At 41.7% G+C, this 20,184-nt stretch overlaps 1 protein-coding gene across 1 annotated transcript; it reads left to right on the top strand.

Moving 5' to 3' along the window:
- Positions 1-6,235: 6,235 nt before the first annotated feature.
- gabra2a (gamma-aminobutyric acid type A receptor subunit alpha2a) lies at positions 6,236-17,342 on the top strand. The gene is made up of 9 exons (XM_067243338.1): positions 6,236-6,267; positions 9,492-9,607; positions 10,996-11,063; positions 12,254-12,474; positions 13,205-13,287; positions 13,603-13,746; positions 14,793-14,945; positions 16,249-16,451; positions 17,046-17,342. Exons 1-9 carry the CDS (start codon positions 6,236-6,238, stop codon positions 17,340-17,342), a joined length of 1,317 nt encoding a protein of 438 aa, XP_067099439.1.
- The last annotated feature ends 2,842 nt before the right edge of the window (positions 17,343-20,184 follow it).

Genomic DNA, 20,184 nt, shown 5'->3' with positions numbered 1-20,184 from the left:
TTTGTTAATTATAACACTCAGCAACCAACACTTAGACAGTCATTATTTACAGGCTTGACCACTGTATGTACACCATGTTTAATGTGCTTATGTCAAAGTTGGTTTCTTTCCCAATCTTCAATGTATCAAAGTGATGAGGATGATGATGATCTTGCGCACAGTCACCAAAGCAACATAAATCAGATACGCCACAAATGATTTGGTCTGTAGCCGACTGTTATTGACTTCTATATCTTTCTGTAATGCAGTTTTGATACTTTCTATATAGTTTGTATGGCTGTGTATAGTTTGCAGACTCACCAAAGCATCACTTTAAAATGCCTGCATCACACGTCAGTTATGCCTCTTACAATATGGTATGTAACTCATTTACATTACATGTATTCATTTAGCAGACGCTTTTATCCAAAGCGATTTCCAAGAGAGAGCTTTACAAAAAGTGCATAGGTCAATGATCATAAACAACGAGATAGCCCCAACAACATTGCAGGGAGCCAAAACATGAAGCATAGATTGTGAAAAGCAAGTAAGTGCAATTAAACAACAATTAAACAATTACACAACATGAACCTCAAAAGTGCTAGAGTATACCTGGAGGAAAGCAAGCAACAATAATACAATTCACAGCAACCACAATTAGTTCAATCAGTTACAACTAACCAAAAAGTGCAACAAGTCCCTCAATAAGTGTTATTGTGTTCCTAGAGGAAATAAACTAACATCTGATCCAACAAATCTTTCCTAAGTACCGTTGTACTCCCGGAACAAGTGCATCTTTAACCTTTTCTTGAAGGTGGAGAGACAGTCAGTGTCTCTGATGGAGGTGGGGAGACAATTCCACCATTGGGGGGCCAGACAGGAGAAGAGCTTGGATTGGGAGCGGGCGCTCTTGAGAGGTGGGACCACCAGACGGTTGTCAGAAGAAGACCGTAGGTGGCGGGTAGGGGTGTAAGGCTGGAGGAGAGACTGGATGTAGTCGGGTGCAGTCCCGTTCACCGCTCGGAAGGTCAGTACCAGGGTCTTGAATCTGATTCGGGCCGTGATGGGTAGCCAGTGGAGGGAGATGAAGAACGGGGTGACATGGGAGCGTCTGGATAGGTTGAAGACCTAGGCAGACTGTTGCGTTCTGAATCCTCTGGAGAGGGCAGGATGCACATTTATGTAAATTGGTCCTCTTCTAAACAACTTTAACCAGTAATTTTCCAATGTGCCCTTGCTTTCTGAGGTAGGATGTTTCTGGTTCAGCTGGGGTTGGACTGTGGATGCAGATGCTGTTCTAGTCTGTAATGCCAGTTTGATATACTGGTGATGTGGTCACTTCAGGTCGGCTTGGTCTTGTCTTGAATGGAAATTATTTGGTCTTCAACGTGCGTTGGACTGTTCCCTTGGAAATATTAAACTTAGCTGCAATTTGTCACAGGCGGACTCAGTAAACTGGAGAACAGTCAGTAATTCAAATTCACTGTACTAAGCTCTTGTGAAAAGGTATTTCAACTGATGTTCTTCTTCAAAATAACCTAATAGGAGCACTCGTAGATGTGGTGTATGTAGAAGTTATTAATATACGTAAATGGAGGTAAAAAAAAATTGTAATATATATATATTATTTTTATAACATTGAATTGTCAGTGTTAAATAAGTATTCTTGAATAATACATTTTATTTTAATCTTGTAAAAAGATTTGACTCGTTTTTTTTTAAATATTTAAATGCAACCAAATTGTTGATGGTATATTTTAGTGGATTAACATACATATACAGTATTACTTGCAGTATATGCAGTATATTTCTAATCTTTACCTCCTTCCCTTCACTACATCTACCACATTTCCCCCTTGAAGCAAACAGAGGTGTCGTCCACGTGGCATGCTGGCACCAGCTGTCATTTCCCCACTTTTACTCCTCATCTACCTTCTCATTTTGCCCCATTTTCCAACCCATCACTGCCCCAGAAGGAAGACATCTGTTCTCTGTTCAGCTCCTTTTGGTGAAGACAGATCATGTGCAAGAGATGGAAGAATAGAAGCATTTCAACATCATGTTAATTTCTGACCTCTCTTCCCGCTTGTACCATCATTTGGCATTATCCATCTTCATACATTGAAATAATGATCATTTTTGTATTTGAAAAAACCACACCACAACCACAAAAGGCACATTTGGGCAGCATTATGTAGCAGGGAATATTAGTCGACGCCGTGTAGGGGTAGTAATGGAACTTTCTCACCCTGAACGATCGGGTTAGGGAAAGGATCCAGGTTCACACTACCAATGCAATTAGCCTCATTATCTACATGTGAAAGTGCAGGCTGTGACATACAAGCCAAAGATCAATCGATTTTGTGGTCACATGATCAGATCTACAGCCCTGTCTTGGACACTCGGGTAAAGCTGAGCAGAGCGGTCAACTGATCACCACCTGGTGGCAAGTTGGATCAGATGGCAGAGGAGACTTCCAGACAGACCTGGTAAACCCAAAACATGTCGTGAAGGTGGCCTGGGAACGTCTGGTGGAAGTCCCTGTTCATGAAGAGTTTTCAATATCCACATCCAGAGGAATTTCTCATGCATCCCAGGGGAGGTTGGAGACTGAAATGTGAATGGGCCACTTAAGCCCATGGCCACTTAGGAACCCGCTGGTGGACACCAGAAAAATGCCGTCAAGGTGAAGATGGCCTTCCAGGCTTGGTTGGGCCAAGGGTTCCTGAAGCAGCAGACAGGTACCATCAGGCCAGAAGGGCTGTGGCTTCTGTGGTCGCTGAAGCCAAAACCCGGGAGTAGTTTGGGGAGGCCATGGAAAAGGACTTCCAGTCGGCCTCACGGAAGTTCTGGCAAATCGTTTGGTGACACAGGAAGGAAAGGTAGGGCCACATGGGGGAATATTGTGGAGCGATGGAAAGAGCACTTTGAGGTGCTCCTGAACCCGCCCGACCGACAGGCCCCCCTGTGGAGGAGGCAGAGTCTGAAGTGTTGGGGGAAGCCTCATCCATATTCCTAGCAGAGGTTGCCGCAGAGGTGATCTTCAAAAAGTTTAGAGCGCACCCTTTCAGTAGACAATTTCCGAAAGCCCAGAGTTGAGTGTTGGACAGAGTTGAAGGATGGAGCCCAATAAGGTAAGTGCTTATGAAACCCGTGGCTTCTCCTTTGCCAAATTTAAAGTCTTAAGTATCCTAACCTTGTCCTTGTCAATGTTTATGGTTTTCATTAAGTATAACATATAAGCTTATTTGCCCTAGCCTAGTACATGACAACATGTTAAAGTACATAGGCTGTCTAATAGTGTACATGACTACCTATTTAGTTAAGTACATTTTTGTAAAAGCTTCATGAGCACTTACCTCACACATTTCTCTATCACCAGCTGCAATGTACTTGGTGCATTATTGACACCTTGTGGCAATCCGGTTGAATTCCCAAAAGCCCAAGGGGCATAACAATGCTGATCTATGCTTTTCTTGTTCGGCTACTTCAACTTGATAATAACCTGACTTGAGATCCATAACAAAGAACCACTTTGCGCCACTGAGAGCATGAGAGGAATGAGGGAATGATGAGGGAACTAGGTGATGCTGTGCTGCTCCTTAATTTGCCACAGAGCGAGAACTCTGTGATGGGTGCTGTTCCAGATGGATGCAAGCTGGTGTCGCTGTCCCTGGTGCTGAAGGACATGTACTCATGGTGCCGGCTAGTGGCACTGTCCCTGGTGCTGAAGGACATGTACTCATGGTGCCGGCTAGTGGCACTGTCCCTGATGCTGAAGGACATGTACTCATGGTGCCGGCTAGTGGCACTGTCCCTGATGCTGAAGGACATGTACTCATGGTGCCGGCTAGTGGCACTGTCCCTGATGCTGAAGGACATGTACTCATGGTGCCGGCTAGTGGCACTGTCCCTGGTGCTGAAGGACATGTACTCATGGTGCCGGCTAGTGGCACTGTCCCTGGTGCTGAAGGACATGTACTCATGGTGCCGGCTAGTGGCACTGTCCCTGGTGCTGAAGGACATGTACTCATGGTGTATAAAGCATAAAGCATAAAGTCAATGTTTTGGATGTATTGTGGATGTTGGCCGGAGGATGTGTGGCAGTAGGCAGGCAGACTGACAGTCAGGCAAGGCAGGCAAGCAAGCAGGTGAACCAGTGAGTTGGAAGGCGGATGGGTAAGTAGGCAGGCAGAAGGTTAATGGTCCAGTACAATCTGATGAGGAGTGGTTGGAAAACTGGGGTTGATATACTGCTGGAGGATCAGTGGATGGGCAGCAGGTGTGGAGGATTCAGGCAGGACAGGATCACAAACACAGAGGGACCAGCAGGGGGTGAGCAAGGACAGAAACTTGAACACTGTGGAGGCCGTAACATTGTCACATTGTTTACACGTGTGTGTGTCTGTCTTGTGTAATGTAGAATCTTTTATTTTTTATTTTTAGGTAACCCCCCCAATAATTTTCGAGAACTGTGCTAGAAAGGCACCTAACAGCAAAAGGGAATGTTGACTGTTTTGGACAAATCATTGTATCAAATGGAAACAAACGATGGACTATAGTGCACTCTATTGAGAAGGAGCTGTTAGGCTACTAATTTCCTTGATAGGTGTTAGGCTACTTGTATTTTACTGAATTGAGTTGGGAAAAGGGGTAGTGTTTGCTTCTGTTAGGACATAACATTCACGGTTGATTATTTGTTAGATAATTTCCTTTTTTAAATGCAAACATTTAGTTGCTATGATTGTCTTTGAGAACACCGAAAATGAATTGGGCTGAATGTTGGAACTATACAGTTTGGAACTACTGGATGCCCCACAACATGCGTTACTTCCTCATTCTTTGATAACAATGGGAGTGTCTTAATTATTTTACAATTACTCTGGTTTGCCCGTGTTTTGCCTCTATTATTATGTTGTAACAAAGGGGTAATACTGTTTTCATAGAGTGCAATGAGGCCACATGCATTATAGTGTTTTTCCAAATTTCTCCATAAGATGGCGTACTAGGCTTGTCTCATTTTGTACATGAACTGCACTCTAGGATTTCTTGAAGGTGGTGGGAGAGTGGTGTTCTGAATAAAATATAGCAGTCAGATCAATCTTTTTCTGTGAATCTTCTTTGTGCACCAGGATGCCTCTTGTTTTATACTGCCAATTTGTATTGTCATTGTGCTATAACTTTTTCAGGAGTAAGTTTTCAGGAGTTTTTTGTGTGTAAACTAATAATAGACAAGGCAAGGTTCTAAGGAGATGTGTATCTACGTGTCATTGAAATGAGTCACATGTTGGAGGTCTCTCATTGATCCACATCAGTAACCAGTAAAAAGGACACCCCATTGTTTTAATTCTGATTTTGGGATAAACTGGAACTGCTGGTACTCCAATACGAATATAGCATCAAAAACAATAATGTAAAACAATCACAAATCGTATGAGGTTTGCCCATCTTTGGAATTTCCAGTCCTGTCAAAGAATGAAAGATCAGTGGAGTTATATGGAGTAGGAGTATGCCTACTGATGTCTGAATTTAGACTGGCGTTAGGACCTAGTTTATGTTTCTTTGCGCTGTGTTCAACTGAGGTTTGCTTCAGTGGTTCAAGCAACATCGAGTTGATCGCGCCGGTGCAACGGTTACAGGTGAACGGCAAGAGTAGCTTCCAATATCCTTTGGGATGGAATGAACAGTCAGGATTCAAGGCAGTTTCCATTTTCTCTCGTGCCAAATTTTGTTGGGTGCTTTTTTATTTGTAGCCTACTTTAGGCACTTCTTCAGTGGGATCTGCGCTTAAGGTAAGTGGGAAATCCAAACCTAAACCTAACCGTAATAAAATTACAGAAGTCTAATATTATAAGAGACAAAAAATACGTGGTGCATTTAGATGGAAGACTTAACACATGAAGGTAGTCGTTGAATTAATTGGTTGATCTATATTACTCTGGGTTATTTCTCAATAATTTAAAGCTTTATGTAGCCTATTATTAGCCTGGGTGTTTTCTAGATACCTTTTTTATATGTGTTGTCGGTAGGCTCCGCTGACATTAACTGCTTTTTCAGGACCGTGATGCAGATGGTAAAATAGATTGAAAACATTTGTTGAACAAAATACAACGATGTTTGTCTCATCTGTATGGGAATTTAAGCGATTTTTGATGAATGAGATTACGTTCCATAGCAATTGCATTATTATACCTCTCTCCGGTTTGTACAGGCTTGACTGTCAGCAATGAGAGCACGGAGCTTAAACTTTCAGGCAATGTTTTCTTTGGTGGTACTGTGGCAGACAAGGTAAGCATTATTGTCCAATATCTATCTTTTTGTTATACTACATATTTAGGTAGAAAGCGAATGCAATGTGTGGCAAGCCCTACCCCCTTTGCACATATTGTTCGCAACTAAATCTATTGAATAATTGTTTATAATATCACATTACCGTTTTTTTGTGTGTTTTTGTGTGCTATTTATAAGGTAAATTATAAAAGCACGAAACCCAGTGACGCGCCCTACAGTGGAAACTGTAGGTGGAGTCCTCGCACAGCTTCAGGGAGTTTGACCATTGTTTTGCAGAGAGCCTGTTCCCAGTCCATCCCCAACAACTATGTTTAGTGACTAGGCATATAATCAGAGTAAGTTGAGTTGGTGACTTGTTTTGGAGCTGAGTACATTATCTCTATAAACGGTGCTTCCAAAAGTAGGCCCTATTAAACCCCCTGAGCAATTCTATAATTTACATTAGGCTACATTAGGCCTACATTTTAATCATTTAGTTGCACAAATAGTGCACATACAAATAATTATCTCATATTAGTCACTTACAAATGGTATATTTGAAACACTGAAAACCGAAATATTTTTTGGGTGGAAATGAAAGATCTTGCCTGCATAGCCTACGTTGGATATTCAAACCCTGGACTTATTTTGGTCCATTCTTCCATGTGTCCCAGTTTGTTCAGATTTCAAATAGTTCCGTTTTTAAATCGTGACATACATTTTCAATGATACTGAGATTGGGACTTAAATCTTCAATTCTCCACAGCCACGTCAAGACCTTGTGGATGGGGAGAGAGAACTGAGCTCTGCAGCTCCTTCAAAGGGATTGTTGCTTTTTCATTCATGATTGTTTCATGATTATTGATGCAACTGTGCTCACTGGAATATTCAAACACTTTATTGTACCCTTTCCCTGATCAAACTTTTTAATAATCTACTCTAGTCTTGAAAATCTTTGGTACCACAGATTTTGGAAAGGAAAGAAGAAGATGCAAAGTTTGTCCAGATATAGTATCAAATTAATGGCCAGTGTCCAGAAAGCTGACATTTTGTCAGAATCAGAATCAGAATTTGGTTTATTCGCCATGTATGTTATGCAAACACAGAATTTACAGTGGCAGGGAGGTGCAAAACACTAAACATATATGAGTCTTAAATTAAGTAAAAGTACAAAAGTTTAACTATTTCTAAGAACTAAACAATCTAAGAATACAACAATTTAAATATCAAATAAAATGTATATAAAAATAAGAATGAGCAGCGTGGGTGGTCAACATAGTGCAATTGGATACTGAGATAAGGTGGCTTATGCATACTGAATTGCCATTACATGGACTTATAATAGTTAAATACGTGAATGAATGTCAATGGGAGTCCTTGGCCTTGTTGAAGAGGCCAGTAGCAGATGGAAAGAAACTGTTCTTATGGCGTGAGGTTTTGGTCCTAATGGACCGCAGCCTTTTGCCAGAGGGGAGTAGCTGGAACAGGGAGTGATCAGGGTGGGAGGAGTCGGCCACAATCTTCCTCGCACGCCTCAGGGTCCTCGAGGTGAGCAGGTCCTCGAGGGTAGGCAGATTGCAGCCAATCCCCTTCTCAGCAGTGTGGATGATACGCTGCAGTCAGATCTTGTACTTGTCAGTGGCAGCAGCGTACCAGATGGTGATGGAAGAGGTGAGGATGGACTCAATGATGGCTGTGTAGAAGTGCACCATCATTGTCTTTGGCAGGTTGAATTTCTTCAGCTGCCGTAGGAAGTACATCCTCTGTTGTGCTTTTTTGGTGAGGGAGCTGATGTTCAGTTCCCACTTGAGGTCCTGGGAAAGGATGGTGCCCAGGAAGCGGAAGGACTCCACAGTGTTGACTGGGGAGTCGCACAGGGTGATGGGGGTGAGTGGGGCTGTATTCTTCCTGAAGTCCACAACCATCTCCACTGTCTTAAGAGCATTGAGCTCTAAGTTGTTCTGGCTACACCAGGTCACCAGGTTGTCAGCTTTCCACCTATAGTCAGACTCATCCCCATCAGAGATGAGCCCCATGAGGGTGGTGTCATCCGCAAACTTCAGAAGTTTGACAGACGGATGACTGGAGGTGCAGCTGTTGGGGTACAGGGAGAAGAGCAGAGGGGAAAGGACGCAGCCCTGAGGAGATCCGGTGCTGATGGACAGGGAGTCAGAGACTTGTGTTCCCAACTTAACGCACTGCTTCCTGTCAGACAGGAAGTCTGTGATACACCTGCAGGTGGAGTCAGGCACGTTCAACTGGGAGAGCTTGTCCTGAAGCAGGGCGGCGATGATGGTGGTTAAGGCAGAGCTGAAGTTCACAAACAGGATCCTGGCATAGGATGCTGGGGAGTCCAGTTGCTGTAGGGTGAAATGGAGGGGCATGTTAACAGCATCATCCACAGATCTGTTGGCTCTGTAGGCAAACTGCAGTGGGTCCAGGAAAGGGTCTGTGATGGATTTGAGGTGTGCCAACACAAGGCGCTCAAAAGACTTCATTACCACAGAGGTCAGGGCGACAGGTCTGTAGTCATTGAATCCTGTTGGCCTTGGCTTTTTGGGCACAGGGATGATGGTGGAGGACTTGAGACAGGTTGGCACATGGCATGTCTCCAGGGAGGTGTAGATACCAGGCTTGCATTTTGTCCAGATACAGTATCAAATGAATTGCCAGTGCCCAGCAGGCTGACATTTTGAGGAACAGAAGGGTTCAACTTGTATTGGCCTCTTAAATTGAACCCTTCTGTTCCTCACTCAAAATGTTCCTCCTCAACCTTTTTGGAAAAGAAAGATAAAGGTGCAGTGATCTTAAGTCTTAAGTTATCATAACGGTAAATAAAACATATACATTTTGAATCCCTTTCATTTACCAGTGCATAAACTGATTCAGTATATTATTATTCAGTACATATACATGTAATGCATCTTGAATGGGAGACCATTTCTATGGACTGAGGTAGGGGTTACTGAGGTCGGCTTTCAGTTTGACTGGGCTTTTTAGTACAGTGAGAAAAGCAGATCAACTCTCACAAACATAACATGGCAAAATTCACCAGCTAATGTGAAGCATATTTTTCAGATTTTCAGATTCAAAACATCTTTAACTTTCAAACAATATACTGTTGAGTGTGAAATTTAGATTTCTCTAAATTCTCTTCCTCTCTTTTATTGAGTATAATGTAGCTCTTTCTTTCTTTCAAACACATTCTTGCACACAAATAATGATTTGTTACCTTCTTTTAGATCAAGAGCAGAATCCAATTCCACAGATGTCTTCAAGAATAACATCAAAACCTTCACCAAAATATTGGACAGCCTTCTGGATGGCTATGACAATAGGCTGAGACCTGGACTTGGGGGTGAGAACATCTTTAGTACTATGTAATTGTATTTATTTTGTTATATTTATTTTCTAACCACTATGCATTTCTTGCAACATGATCTATTAAATTTTGTCACTGTACTGTGAGTGCATATGTTGTAGACTAGGGATTTACACATCCTAATTAAAGTGCTAATAATTTGTCTTGCCTGAGACTCGATTTGGTCTTCTGGAAATGTGTTTCTTGGTACAACTGACCTGACCTAGGATTCAGTCAATTACACTCAAATTTAGATTTTTATCTCAGATATTTTGGGGGTAAAAGTAAACCCATTTTTTTCAATTACAACCAATGTTAAGGATGACTGGCACAACAATATGCTGCTTTAGCAGTAAGTTTCAAAGCTTCAATTTAAAAGTCTGTATAGCTAGCTAGAAAACATGCTTTGTGCTTCCGTGCATACAAGTAATTTGTAACTGTTGACACTTTTGGAGCTTGAATTATGGCAAAACAGACAATGGAAAAAGAATATGAATTCCAAAAAGTGGCGGAAGATTGCAGTTGGTGTGAAAGCACGAGTCTGGGGATGAAGTATCACTAATAAATACTGATTAACGCTGCATAGGAACAAGGGAACTGAGAACGTTGCCAAAAAATAGGACAGTAAAATAATTCTCAAACCTGCCTATCCAAATAATGCCTTTTCTAATACCAAAAATGCTTGGGGTGGCACCCACTCATAATCTAGTGTTGTTAACAGGTATAAACTACATGATAAGAGGTATACCCTTGGGCATCTTAGCTATTCCCTGACCCCTTTGAGATATACAAAAAAAACTCAAACATCCAGCACTACATATCATATAGGCTGGTAAACAAGTCCTCTGCAGAATCTTCCCATGGGCCATTGCTGCATCTCTGCAAAGTCAGTTCATTGACTTCCAGGAAAACCTTGCCCTAACTGAGGCTGACTGTGACGCTCTCACCTTCTGGAACAATATGGTGACTGCAGATAATTTCCCTCTCCTGCATAAGCTGGTACTTCACATCCTCATAATGTTTGGCTCAACCTACAGCTGTGAGTCTGCATGCTCAACAATGAACACGTGAAGAACAAGTACTGCAGCTGACTCACCAATATACACTTGCATCAGTGTCTCCACCTGGCCATCACACCTTTTTTTGATGTGATTCAAGTTTCTAAGCAATTGAGAAAATTGTAACTGTTCAGTGCAAAGTCTTTTGTCAATGGAATGTATAGGAATTGTGCAAGATGATGCAACGCTGCTAAGGGCCCTATTGCGAGTTTACAAACGGGTGTTTTTGGAACAGAGGCCTTTTTACTGTACGAGCAAATGTCGCAAATGGCACAGTATTAGTTTAATGAATGTGTTTTTATATGTTTTCTTTTGTGTGTTTCACAGATCGGGTGACAGAGGTCAAGACTGATATTTATGTCACCAGTTTTGGTCCTGTATCAGACACAGATATGGTAAGTTTGCTAAGTTCTAACCTTCATTTCCAATTCTTATCCTCCGTCTTTGTTCTCCAAGCTGTTACCTGCTGACGCCTGAAAAGCTTTCTTCTGTTCCTACATAATACTCTCAGTCCTCCACTTTAGTCTGCTCTCAAATATTTAAACCGTAAAGAAGAGTAGGGAAATGGTCACTAGAGCCAGCTTCTTCAGAAGGGAAAGGAATGGTGTAATATATTATTCATCCCGTGGCTCCATCAAATTCAAAAAGCATAATTTCACAGAAGGGGGAATGTCTATCACTTGGCTTTGATAGTTTTTCTGTGTTAGGCACACCTGTCTAGGTCTCTTTCGGGTATATTTGAAAGCATTCCTGCTACTCCTTGTGTCTTGCTTTTAAATATATTATGTTTTTATTCACTTAAATCTAGTTATCCACTGTCACTGTGATTAAACAATACACCTAGTTCCTATTTTATTTGCACAGACAAGGTTCGTCATCACAGGCAGACAGGGTAATACAGGCAATCCAAAGACATACTCGGGGCCAACAGACAAAGGTCAAAAGACAATGAAAACTATAGAATACAATGGATAGGGTTATGCTTAAACTGAACTAAGAAAGGCTTTGCAGAGACCACAAGAACACGGGTATACTGTAACAAGACACAGGAGCAGGCAGTTATTCACCTCCTCCAGGGAAGCAGATCACAGCCTCCTAGTCTTGGGTGTGGCACTAATAATACAACAAACCTTAACTTCTGAAAATGAATGTGTGATTGCACAAATGTTTTGTGCAAATATTTTATATTATAATACATATTTTATTTGAAAAAAATACGATAGAAATACCTACAGTCACAACAATGTAGTTCCATAGGAACTGGTATGTAGTTGCACTTCCTTATGGTTTAGCGGTACACGTTATTACACAAGTGAAACTTGGTATGGGGGTCGTTGGGCTTTCAGTTGGAAGTGGATGTTATATGTTTTAGCCCCTTAACCCACTTACCCTTACACCCATCCCCATACTGTGCCATATTACAAATTTGTAATAACCTATACCACTAACACTTGCTACCATTTCATTACATAGCAATTTCTATCTACATACAATGTTTTACTATAGGTATTGCTGCGTAGACATGGTAGTGAATGTAACCTTCATGTGAAGTGTTGCCTTATTTTTTTACCTTCTCCTTCTTTAGGAGTACACTGTTGATGTATTTTTCCGCCAGAGTTGGAAGGATGAGCGATTGAAGTTCCATGGGCCAATGAATATCCTGCGACTAAACAATCTAATGGCGAGTAAAATCTGGACTCCAGACACTTTTTTTCATAACGGGAAGAAGTCCGTAGCTCACAACATGACCATGCCCAACAAACTTCTCAGAATTATGGACAATGGAACTCTGCTGTACACCATGAGGTATGTAGTGACTTACACTCATGATACCAAGTGTCTGTTTTATATTAGAATGTGTGTTTCTTAAATTGTTCAAAGAACATTCTTTACGGGTTCATGGTTGTACAATCCTCCTGTAACATCCTCTTATCAGCGATTGTAATTTATTTCCAAAACCACAATTCAAATAAAGGCCATCATTGCCACTAAGTTTATTACATTTATTTTATTACAACTATATTTATTTATAGATATGCCATGTAAATCGTTAACTTGCATAAATATTGAGGTTGTTTGCAACCCAAGAAGTTAACTCACTCATATCTATTGTATTAGCCTACCATGGGTAAGAACAAGATTATTTTATATTACGACATTTGTAACTAACCAGAGCGATGCTTTAGACGGGTTGCTGATAGTCAACTATGAATGTTCATTAAAGACTCTGCTCATCATGTTCATGCTGTTCATAGTCCCCCTCTGAGACGGTACGCATCAATCAGTGCTGTCAACGTCTCACGTTGTAATTTAAAGAATATTTTGGAAATTGTTTTTCCAATCAGGGCTCCCCATGATGGCACACTTCTCTCAGCCTCGAGTTATCTTACATCTCTGCACAGTTATTATGTATTGCCACTTTGGGTAGATCAATTATACAGTAGTTAACTTTTGCATTTAACATTGTAGACATACACTCAAACACATACGTCCATATATATGGACTCTTAAGAGTGTTATGTTTGTGCCATCTTAGGTTAACAGTCCAGGCGGAATGCCCCATGCACCTTGAAGATTTCCCCATGGACTCCCACTCCTGTCCACTGAAGTTTGGCAGCTGTAAGTGTGAATAATGTCCAAATGAATTCACACACAAGGGATGCATCTGTAGCTAAATACTCTATTTGAAAAAGCACAGATCATTAGGGCTGCTCAGTAGGTAATGAAAAAATCATAATCACTATTATTACCATTCTGATTACTTTGAGTTTGTGCGTCTGTGTTAGTCACACCACCTACTGCACTATGAACAATTTCTCAACTGTAAACTATGAAGAATATACATTTAAATGTCCTCCTTCCATTTTAGTTACTATATTGTCTTTAATCCCTTGTGTGGAATTTCATGTTCATATCCCAATCTACTCTTTTCAGATGCCTACACCATGACAGAAGTTACTTACATTTGGACTAGGAATGCATCAGCGTCTGTGGTGGTAGCCCCAGATGGATCCCGACTGAACCAATATGACTTGCTGGGTCAAACAGTGGAAAATAACACAATCAAATCTAGCACTGGTGAGTTTATTATAATATACTATGGGTCATATAGTATATTAGGTAACAGTAATTCGAGAAAGAATAAAGGAACACAGCATGTGCTGTGATTTATAATACACAAGTGAAGGCACTTGGGCAGCGCATTTCCTAAAACTCATTAACTACACCTGTGTTAGCCTGCTTCAAGCCCATTGGCCCATGTCCAATAAGGCGGCATTATAAGGCCGCACGGATACGCACACACTCACTGTTATTGTATTATTGTGCTGCTGCCACCCTCCACCATCCCCATCTCCCCCATGGTGTCTGTATGTTACTGTACATCAGGGGGATCCTTTTTCTATTTGCTCCCCCCTCATTTTCTATGTATGTTGCGTGTTAATTTTAGAGGCATGGAGTGCTTCCCCCAGATACATCCACTCTGGTATCAATAAATGTTCAAATATAATGCGTTTTGATTGAAATGTGGTTGTCTCACTAACTCACAAAATGTCATATTACCAAAAAATGACACACTTTACTTGACAAATAAGTGAGCTTATAATAACGAATCACTATGGCCCAGTTTCACAGACGTGGATTAATCCTAGTTCTAGACTAAAAACTAATACACTTTTCAATAGATATATTACTTGAATTTTCCTGTTATTTAAGGACTAGGCTTAATTAATCCATGTTTGGGAAACTGAGTCTTAAAGCATTTTCAACATATTAGTCAACAGTTAAAGGTACAATAGGTATGTCTTTGTCACAAACACGATGTGTACAATAAAGAGGCTGTCTCAGAGTTGTTCAGTAGTGCCAATGGAATGTCAATTAAAAAATTTGGGAGCAGCATGATTCTTTCCAGCCAAGTAGGTCCCAGCCATCCTGTGCCAGCCAATCGCCTTCTAAAGATGAGCTTTCCTCCTGATTGTTTTTTTTGTTTTTTTTTGGGCAAAAACAGTCAATCAAACATTAATTGGAGGAATGCTTGAAATTCTGACCAGAGTTGGGGTGCTGTTTATCATATACTGTATATATGTTTTTTATAATGTTACTGCTCTCTCTTTCTCTTTGTTTAGGCGAGTACACAGTCATGATGGCCCATTTCCATCTGAAGAGAAAGATTGGTTACTTTGTTATCCAGACCTATCTTCCCTGCATCATGACCGTCATCCTCTCCCAGGTCTCCTTCTGGCTAAACCGTGAATCTGTGCCAGCCAGGACTGTCTTTGGTGAGTATGTAGCTGATTTGTCTTCTAATGTCACGGTAATACTGTATTTTAGACACAGAAAAACGGAAACCTTAACCTTACATTCTAGAATGCAATATCCACACCATGTCATAGAATAAGTCATTCTGATACCAACATGAACAACCTGCGCCATTGTATAGGCCTCTTTGACACTTGCAATTGATGTTATATATAATTTGATCAGGCTCGTGCACAGAACACAGAACCCCCCTCCACCCTCCAAAAATGTAAAATAAAGTAAAAAGCTAAACAAAAAACAAACAGGCAAGGAATCCTGCCCCTCTGCCCTGCCATTGACAAAGTGCCCTCTTGACTGGATGTTTTTTTGTGTTTTTTGTTTTTGAAAGAACACTACCAAAGAGTATGTGGGAACATGAAAAATGAAAGTAAAAAACAGAATACTCCTCTCCTTTGAAATTGTTTTGCCTAAATTGAAATGCACCGCTTGCCTTCTGTTCAATGCACTGCCCATTAGCTGGTTCAAATTTGTTACAGAAAAACAACTAACTATTGTGAAAGAACTCTTTCAGAATTCTGCCTTTTGCTGTCTATAATATTATTCTATGAAGCCACAAATATAAAAAAGTCACACAGATTATTTCATCGTGTTATCAGAACGTGTTTGAAGAAAGCAAGACATGCTTGAGTGTAGCACTTGTGTTTGTAGCTTATTTTTGGGCAAGTGTTTGTCACTGAGGCAGTGGGGGAGTGGGAGAAAGTAGGAACAAGCTTGCTTTGGTGTGTCTGCCAGTGAGTGTAGCAGAGCGAAGCAACATCAAAGGGAAAACACATTATTCACTCAAAGCACTAGGGTGGTGTGTTAGGAATGTGATAGGGTGAGATTTCCACATGTCCTACAGCACCCAACAGTGTGTGTGCCACGGGGAGGAACTTGAGTCAGCTGTGGGGAAATACTTTGCCTGAAAATGCCTTCATAAACCTGCCATAAGTATAACTCACTGCTAACGCTTCCTCTTCTAACGCCATGGAATTGAATAACCCATGGTTCACGTATACTGGCATACAAAACAGAAATCTGGGGAATTAACTAAATTGACCATATACCATTTCTGGGTCCCTTAATGGGTTTATGTGTGTGAGAGAGACATCAGTATGTTAGGCAGACTCATTTTACAGATGCATCTAAAGAGCTTATCAGAAAGTAAGAGACAATCATTTTATTTTGCCTATTCTACATCAATTTCACAGGTTGTGTATGTTGCAATAGCTAAATTAATTTGAAAAAATATGTTCCTTTTTTCTCTGCCCTTTGATGATGCAGGTGTTACAACAGTACTCACTATGACAACCCTCAGTATTAGTGCCCGTAATTCCTTGCCTAAAGTTGCCTATGCTACCGCCATGGATTGGTTCATTGCAGTGTGTTATGCCTTCGTTTTCTCTGCACTCATCGAATTTGCTACAGTCAACTACTTCACCAAAAGAGGCTGGGCCTGGGATGGCAAAAGTGTGGTCAATGACAAGGTAATGTCACTTAAAGAACTCCAATCTTTTGAACAAGGCTATTTTTGCACTTTTAGATGTAGAAGACTGATGCAGTATTTCTGATTGTTTCAGAGAATTATTAGCAGCCTGGCAAATAAGAAATATAGACCAAGACTTGAGCATAGCTTCTAAACCTCAAAATACCTTGAATTCTTTATTACAATAACTTTTATTGTTTATATGAGCATCAATCATCACCATTTTTCCCTCACATTGACTGACAAGACTGGGCAGATAATACATAGGCCAGGGGATAGCCATTAGCCACAGAGAACAGTAAGCTGATAGGGTCAATCAGGTTGTGTCTCTGCAGCATGGGATGACTAGGGACATACCCCTACTTTGAGTGTGTTTTGCTTTCATACATATCCTACTTTCAGTTTCGAGATTCAATCATTTTGATACAATAGAGGCCAAAAGCATTTCAATTCAAATAATAACTATAAGTTATTACAACACAACACAAACCCACACCCAAATGATCACACACACACACTCTCTTTCTTTGTATTTATACTGCTTTACTGATTTGTGTAGTTTACTGAAGATTAGTTTTCTCTTTATTCTCTACAGAAAAAAGAAGCATCTGTCACGAAGAAGAACAATGCATTTGCAGTTGCTGTGGCAAACTATGGTCCAAATGTCACCAAGGACACGGGGCTGTCCACTATAGCCAAAAGTGCTGCCACCGACAAGTCCAAACCAGAGCCCAAACCAGAGCAGAACAAGAAGACCTTCAACAGTGTGAGCAAAATCGACCGCATGTCCCGGATCATGTTTCCTGTGCTCTTTAGCAGTTTCAACTTGGTCTACTGGGCCACATACCTCAACAGAGAACTGGTTATACACAACATGGTCCCATCAAATTAACAAAAACCTAAAAGAGTGTTCACACCGAGACTGAGACTCATTTTTGTGTGAATTTGGTTACTTGCAAAGTCTTGGAGTTTATTTTCCACTGCATTTAATGGAAATTACATTTTTCATTTACATTTTTTGCTTGTAGCATATGAATTCATTTTAACTTTGAAATGAATAAAATGTAGCAAAGCTGACTTGTAGTATAGCATACTACTTTTCAGAATCAGAATTAGCTTTATTCGAAGTTCACACAAACAAGGAATTAATTGTGTCAGGAAGGTGCATACGATAAACATATATAAGAATCTTAAATATAAAAAGTTGAAAAAGTACAACAGTCTCTTTTGGCACTCTAGGGGACACTTTAGCCCACCCTGCCCCACCCTGCCCCGCCCCGCCCTGCCCCACCCTGCCCCACCCTGCCCCGCCCCGCCCTGCCCCACCCTGCCCCGCCCCGCCCCACCCTGCCCCATCCTGCCCCACCCTGCCCTGTCCCACCCTGCTCCGCCCTGCCCCACCCTGCCCCACCCTGCCCCGCCCTGTCCCACCCTGCCCCACCCCACCCTGCCCCGCCCTGCCCCACCCTGCCCCGCCCTGCCCTGTCCCACCCTGCCCCGCCCTGCCCCACCCTGCCCCACCCTGCCCCGCCCTGCCCCACCCTGCCCCGCCCCGCCCTGCCCCATCCTGCCCTGTCCCACCCTGCCCCACCCTGCCCTGTCCCACCCTGCCCCACCCTGCCCCGCCCTGTCCCACCCTGCCCCACCCCACCCTGCCCCGCCCTGCCCCACCCTGCCCCGCCCCACCCTGCCCCGCCCCGCCCTGTCCCACCCTGCCCCGCCCTGCCCCACCCTGCCCCACCCTGCCCCGCCCCGCCCTGCCCCACCCTGCCCCACCCTGCCCCGCCCTGCCCCACCCTGCCCTGCCCCGCCCTGTCCCACCCTGCCCCACCCCACCCTGCCCCGCCCTGCCCCACTCTGCCCCGCCCTGCCCTGTCCCACCCTGCCCCGCCCTGCCCCACCCTGCCCCACCCTGCCCCGCCCTGCCCCACCCTGCCCTGCCCCGCCCTGCCCCATCCTGCCCTGCCCCATCCTGGCCCACCCTGCCCTGCCCCACCCTGAGTCCACCTTGCCCCACTATGTCCCACACTGCCCCACACTGCCCCACCCTGAGTCCACCCTGCCCCACCCTGCCCCACCCTGAGTCATCAGTATGGAAACCATCAGGCAGGATAATAATAAGATTTTCCGTGATTGTAATTGTATACCTAGTGTACTGTTATGACATTAAAGTCAGCACCATCACACCAGGTATAAACTGCTACTACTAGCAAACAGTAAAAAATATACAATAAAAATATACTTTAGATTTACAACAGCTAGTGAACCCAAATACGATTTCTTCATTGGTAATTTGGCAGTTTAGCTTTCGACTCCAGCTGTGCTGACAGTATTTTGCAATCCCACCCTCCAGCTAAATTAATGGAATTCTTATTAGCTATTTTATTCACTTAAAATGCCAAATACCATATCATTTAATATGTTACCTGCATGAAACAAATATCATGTTTTCAATTGGGTTTAAGAAACATTTTTGAAAATATTGGGACTGTAAAAAAAACAAATGATGATGCAAAAACTGACATGGCAGTCGAGGGTTTGACAACCCTTTGGTATAATAGTGCAGAATAGCTAGAAAATGATCTTATATTTCGTGCCAGGCAAAAGGGGAGATTACTTTTTGTTCAGTGCTAATGTACAAGCTATTTAAACATGTTTAAAGCGTTACTAATTTGATACTGTGCATTATACTTCTAGAACCTTTACTTTTATGACAGAATGTGTAAATATTAAAGAAAATGTACTGTAAACAAAAGCACAACCCCTAAGATCCAGGCCACAGGGATGATCCTCACCAAGCCTCTCGTAAATACTATACGTCTTTAGCAACCCTTGTTTTAAAAACAGGTTTCTTATTTAAAGAGCATGAACTTATAACATACTGAAGAATGATGCTCCACCATTTTTAAACCAAGTGAACTCAAACACAACTTTTTCAATGATCACCATAAGTTCAGGTATATATTTGACATCTGCCACTCAAAATGAAAACAACGACACTGTGACACAAGTTACTAAAAGGACACATAAGTGTAATGAGTGAGTGTAGAAATCTATGTCAGTAAAGGGACACATTTATAAAGTTATATATAGGATATATGTCAATCAATGTAGTGTTTATTCAGTTTAGTATTTGTTGATAGTCTCCTGATATGGAGATACTGTAGATCGTGCCCACACGTGAGTCTAATGTATTTAGTCCGTGCGAGATGGATTGAGGTTATCGTTTTTTTTAACAATAATTCTTAAGAACAGGCATCTCGGGTTTTCTGTAAGATTTGAATAACTTGTGGACAAGATTGTTTCTGATGTCCTATGTGTCTTAAATCACCTTGTGAAATGTTAGTATTATGCATATCATTGTTATCAGAAACGGTTTCTATGTTTGTAAATTTGTATCTTAATTTGTATGTTTGTATGTTAATATACTGTACACAAATGTGGTATATAAAAACGTTACACGAAACATTCCAATTACAGATAAGACACAATTATGATATCTAATTGTTTTGTCAAATATTTTTATGTGAAGTCTGAGCGAATTTTATCTTGTTTTTCTCATGCTCAACATGTCAAAATCCCTGGGAAAAAAACAGACAAATTTTAAATAAAGTTTTGCACATTTTAATTCATTACTTGATTTGAAATCAACAGGGTAACTGTTTATCATCCCTCCATTGACTGGTGTATGTCAATCAACTTGGTCCCACCATACTAATTTCCGAAAAACCAGA

Source organism: Osmerus mordax, chromosome 9 (assembly GCF_038355195.1).
Source record: "Osmerus mordax isolate fOsmMor3 chromosome 9, fOsmMor3.pri, whole genome shotgun sequence".
NCBI classification, from domain to species: Eukaryota; Metazoa; Chordata; class Actinopteri; order Osmeriformes; family Osmeridae; genus Osmerus; species Osmerus mordax.
The sequence above is the reverse complement of the archived record's forward strand: the minus strand, read 5'-3'. Positions and strand labels throughout refer to the sequence as shown.